Raw genomic sequence first — 5,293 nt, forward strand, 5'->3', positions numbered from 1 at the left:
GTTTTTTTTTTTTTTTTCTTTTTTTTTTCTTTATTTATTTTTATTTACATTAAGAGGTGTCAATTAAGCTACAAGACTCTTAGCTTCTGCACTCAATTCATATTTTCTCCTCCCAAAAAAATGGTATTAAGATTCTCTAAATTTGAAATATATTCATTTTATGGTTCAGTTTATATATTTCAATATAAAGGCGTATCAAATATTACATTATTAATATTTTCAAATAACACTACACTTTATACAATTTAGTGAATAATGAAATTGCTTTGATCTATTTCAAGTGAAATAGAGAGGATGACGAAATGAGCCATGCCTTTTTTTTTTTTTTTTTTTTTACTCCTTCCATTCTCCTTTGAGATTTCTAAGACAAGTTATGGGAGATTTGTTAAACTAATAAGCCCAAAAGACTAGGATTGTGAACTTGACAATTTACTCGTAACTGACTAACTGGTTGAAACCAATTTTAATGACAGGTTATCTATCATTATTATGGGCCCATTAATGAATGGACTACACGTTAACTTGACTTGAACTAGTTGACTAGTTGTGCCCAGGGCAAACTGGGCCTAAATTTCAAGCTGGTTGCTTAGGTTGGGCCACAAACATAGATGGTTGAATATAGTCCTAATGAATATAATAACAGTCCTATTCTATATTTCTGTGATGGCCCGATATAATCGGCTGTGCTTAGAATGAAGATTGACAATTGATCTCAACACTAGACAATCTAATTTTTCTAAATAATTTTTGTAGAATTTTTTTACAGGCATCATAATTTCCATAAAAAAAGTTCACACAACACTCCCATGCCACTTTAACACAAAAGCTAAAAGGGTGTGTGAAAATTTCGGTTTTCAAGTAACATTGTATACAATAGCCCATATTTTTACACCCCATATCTTCTTCTTCTTGGCCGCCATGATTAAAAGAGCACTCGATAATAGATAGTACACTCTAAACTCCAAATTATTGTTCATGTCACTCTCATTTTGTAATATTTTGCTAACTCTCTCACCTTAGTCTCTTCCTACCACTCCCAAAGTACCAGACTTCTGACTTCTCTTCTCAGCCACTAATCTGCATACCACTATTCCACTACTACAAGCACTAAACCTACTTTTATCTGATATAATTAAAACATTAAACAATAGCACTGTACCTAATCTTGATTTTGATTTGCACATAGAAGAGTTAAAAAAATTAAAAAAAATTTAGACATGGACCTCTAACTGGTAAACATTCAGTATTAGATAAAATGAAGAGAAGGCAATACAGATATCCTTGGTTCTTTCATCATCAATTCATGCACAAAAACTCAGGAAATGCAGAGGCAATACAGGCAATTTAAAGACAAGCAAAATTTGGCTAATTTTTCTTATCAATGTCAGTCTACATATGAAAGCATTTAACTATCATCACGCAACCTCTACAAGGATCTATATTTGTATCAATGTTTTGGAGAATCTGGGCATCAACTCTTTGAGCAAATCACGGGCATATTAATCCACGACTAACCATGTTGTGCAGTGACAAGAGAAGCAGAGAGTAGAATAGCAACACAGAAGAGAGCTTTGTACATAAAACAGACAGCTCATGTCCTCCCAATATATGATCATGAATGACACTAAGAACAATATTCAATGAAATTACTGAGTCCAAAGCATTGTAAGCCCATTCCCTGATCAAATTTCCTCATCATTATCACTTTCACCCCCAAACATAGCAGCCATTTTCATGGCTAGCTTTGCTGCCATTTCCCTCCTCTGAAAATCAGGCATCAATCTCAAGTTTTCACGCACATTCCCTATCTCGGACATCAACTGTTCCAAATCCTCTAATTCAAAAGGTGCACTCTCATCCACCTCTGTGGCTTGCTCAGATGCATTTGGTATCACACCCTGGTCATTCTCATCCTGCAATGACGCCGTTGAAGTTGAAGGCTTTTCTACATCAGATCTGGTTCCATTCTCTTGATCACGTTCAACGACAGAGCTACTTTGAGCAACAAACCCTGCCATCTCTGAGGATGGGGTAATAGCATTTGCAGAAACCCATCCTTTATCTGTGTCATCCCATGGTTCAGCTGAGCCAGCAGAGAGGATTTCATACTCAAATTCAAAATCGGATTCTCCTGAAGATAACTCTGAGAGGAGGGGATGAAAAAATTTAGCTATGTAATTAGCAAATAAAATTTCAAACTGAATAGCAATACTCTATAATTTTCTAGAAGGGGAGAGGGGAACCTTCTTTTCCAGGTAATGATGGTTCAGTTATCTTATTGCCAGATTTTAGAATCATTCCAGGCCACATATGAGCAGAAAGAGCACCATAGAGGCGTTCAACTCCTTGTGAATCACCATCAACCGATAAACCTGTCATGAACAACTTCTTTATATAAGTTTGAACACAAACACATACATACATGTATGTACGTACGTATGTATGAAACCACATAATCTATACCTAATTCAGTCCCTTAATATTCTGAAAAACCATCAAGTTATGTAGAGAAGACCCCATCATGTTCTTTCTTACTCCAACATAAAATAAACATGTAATTCACATATTGTCTAATTGCAACATATAAAGGCAATGTAAGGAATGCAAAATAGCTAATTGCAACTAAAGGCAAAGAATGGGTTTACACTTGTCAAAATCAGCATTGGAAGCACAAGCTTCAATAAATTCAATGTTATGTTGAGTGCACCATTCCAAACAAGACCTCCTAATCTCACACGAAGGTTCTTCGTCACCCAATAGACTACTTCCTTCAGTTTCAGAAATTCCATATTCAGTAGACTCTGCATAAGGATCAGCAGAGAAATCTCCAAGCTGCTTCTGCAGGTGTATTCTGTATTCAGCATGAACTGGATGCCCTGGAAGGAGATCCACCTTGTTGCCAATGCATAATAATATTTCAAAATTTTGAATATCAGTGCGAGCTACCCAATCCTTAAGGGCAACAAGAGATGATAACTGCACATGACGAATGAACAGAGAGATATAGTGCATCAAAAAATCACACTGGCATAAAACATCAAAGAATTTGCAATGTAAAGATGCGAAAGGGGAAAGAATCTAACATCATTCATATCAAAAACCATGACCAAGGCAGCCAACTGGTTAAACATTGGCAATGTCCCAATAGAGAAGGCATCATGAAGATGAGCCATCCATACAGAAACATCAGCCGTGTAGTACTTGGTGTTGATAGTCCAGCTGTTGATGAATATCTATTAAGCACCATTTATTTGTGTACTAGCAAATCTTTTTAAATTAATAATAATAATAACACAAGTAAAATAGAGTAGAATGTTGAAGAAGCATGTTACCCATGGCCACAAAGTTGAGACGATGAATCAGAGGCTTCTTCAAAATCCACAGAGAGTAATCCTAAAATCAGACGATGAATCAGAAGCCTCTTCAAAATCCACAGAGAGTAATCCTAAAAACAAGTAATAATATACAATTGAAATCATCCAAAATTAAGCAGGCAGTGATTAAATTAGGAGCATTAGTAGATTGGTTATTCAGTTTAAACAACAAGTGAGTTCAAGGACTACTGACTGATGCAGATAAAAAGATAGATAGGTTTAAAACTTAATTGGCAAAAATATAGATTCAAATACAAAATCAATGAGCCACTTGACTAGAATAAAGAATATCTTGCAAAAGAATTAGCAGTTAGGTTAGGTATAGGGTTTATATTAAGTAAATCATTAATATTGATTGATTATAGAAGGAAGCAGTGAGATACATAATAAAGATAAAATACCCAGATTCGATCCATTTATATATATATATATATATCACTATCATCAAAAGAAAAATTCTTTTAATTGAAAAATGAAAAGAGGAACATACGGGAGAGGAGGGTCCGTTTGCCAACATTGGAGGATCCAAGGACAAAGATAGCGGGTCGATTCTCAATCTCAATCTCAAGAGAATTCTTTTCTTCTTCCCCCATCTTCACTCGCCCGTCTGTGTCTGTGGTGGCACTGTCAATTTGCGAACTGAAAATGAAATGATAAGCTAACTAACTGATTCTAACTTCTGAGCTGGAGTTGGTTAAGATTAATTTTAGTGAATTCACAAATATTTCATTTTTTTATGGCTTTTGTATTAATTGTTTTCAAATCAACTAAACATGTGGAGGAATGTCATATTCTAAATCAATTATTACTCTTATCATTATTCCAAATAACCTTTTTCACTCTATATAGATAACCAAAGTACCAATACATTGAAGCTACAAAATTTGAAAGCAAAAATTAAAAGAAATTTCAATAAAGTGAAAAACTATACCTGGTCATACTGTTTCTTCTCAGACTTGGATTGCTTCAAGGATTTGGCTTTCCACCTAAAAACCCAGAAAAGAAAAGCAAAAGAAAAACCCTTTTATTTGTAATTACACATATTTGGAATTGAAATCAATCAATGATAAATGTAAACCTAAAAGACTTTGTAGACACCAAAAAGACCCATTACCGAAAACACTTTCTGCTCTCTATGCTGATACAGTATCCCCCATCACTCTTCTCAATCAATAATAAAATCTCAAACTTCCCAAGCCCTTACCTCAAAATAAACAATTCAACTTTTTTTCTTTTTGTTTTCAAACGTTAACTTTAAATTTTTAAGAAACTGAATATAAACCAAAACCTAAAACCAATCCAACCAAAATACCAAAAAGAGCAAAGAGAAAACTTTACCGGTAACGGCCCTCTGAAAAACTCTATCTCCGCCTTATGAAGTCTCTCTGTCTAGCGGTTCCGTCGTCTGACACTGACTAGGTCCGGTGGTCTCTCTCTGCTCCTCACGGAATGCAAAATCTAACAACTCTTTCGATCTGACTTCAAGTTTATTGTCGTTTTGTTTGTGTTTTTTTCAGCATCCATTTAGTTTGACGCTGTGTTTTAAACTACCTTTATTTTTTTTTTTTTTAAATGCTACGCACACGTTATTTTCTTAACAAATTTCAAGTGATAAAATATTGGTAGGTGAAAAAGTAATTTAAATTTTAAATTTAAATTAAAGTTAATAATAACTTATTATTAATAATTTATTATAAAAATATTATAGAAGTAGTATTTTTTTTTAAGATGTAGATAACCTTAATTTTAGGAGTTTTGATTATTATTATTATTATTATTACTATCTATATATATATATATATATAACTGAAACTTTTGAAGCTTTTATAATTTTTCATATTAGCACAATATTAAAAAATAAAAAAAAACATAATAAAACCTTTCTAAAACCCTTGATGCTCTACCTTCTCTTTCACGAT

General features: G+C 33.6%; 1 protein-coding gene across 5 annotated transcripts; it reads right to left on the reverse strand.

Annotated features, from left to right (window-relative positions):
* Nucleotides 1-1,226: 1,226 nt before the first annotated feature.
* On the reverse strand, nucleotides 1,227-4,909 carry LOC111996130 (uncharacterized). 5 transcript variants are annotated; one of them, XM_024028079.2, is made up of 8 exons: nucleotides 4,713-4,909; nucleotides 4,306-4,360; nucleotides 3,865-3,987; nucleotides 3,333-3,445; nucleotides 3,084-3,219; nucleotides 2,646-2,976; nucleotides 2,244-2,372; nucleotides 1,227-2,143 (listed from the first exon to the last, which is right to left on the reverse strand). In XM_024028079.2, the coding sequence occupies exons 3-8, from the start codon at nucleotides 3,889-3,891 to the stop codon at nucleotides 1,683-1,685; spliced, it is 1,197 nt and encodes a 398-aa protein (XP_023883847.1). In that variant the 5' UTR covers nucleotides 3,892-3,987; nucleotides 4,306-4,360; nucleotides 4,713-4,909; the 3' UTR covers nucleotides 1,227-1,682. The 5 variants fall into 5 exon arrangements, with proteins under 5 accessions (XP_023883847.1, XP_023883844.1, XP_023883843.1 ...); XM_024028076.2 differs by having other exon boundaries at nucleotides 3,333-3,393; nucleotides 4,713-4,908; XM_024028075.2 differs by having other exon boundaries at nucleotides 3,333-3,393; nucleotides 3,865-3,998; nucleotides 4,713-4,908.
* Nucleotides 4,910-5,293: the final 384 nt, after the last annotated feature.

Source organism: Quercus suber, unplaced genomic scaffold (assembly GCF_002906115.3).
Source record: "Quercus suber isolate HL8 unplaced genomic scaffold, Cork oak 2.0 scaffold_374, whole genome shotgun sequence".
Taxonomy (NCBI): Eukaryota; Viridiplantae; Streptophyta; class Magnoliopsida; order Fagales; family Fagaceae; genus Quercus; species Quercus suber.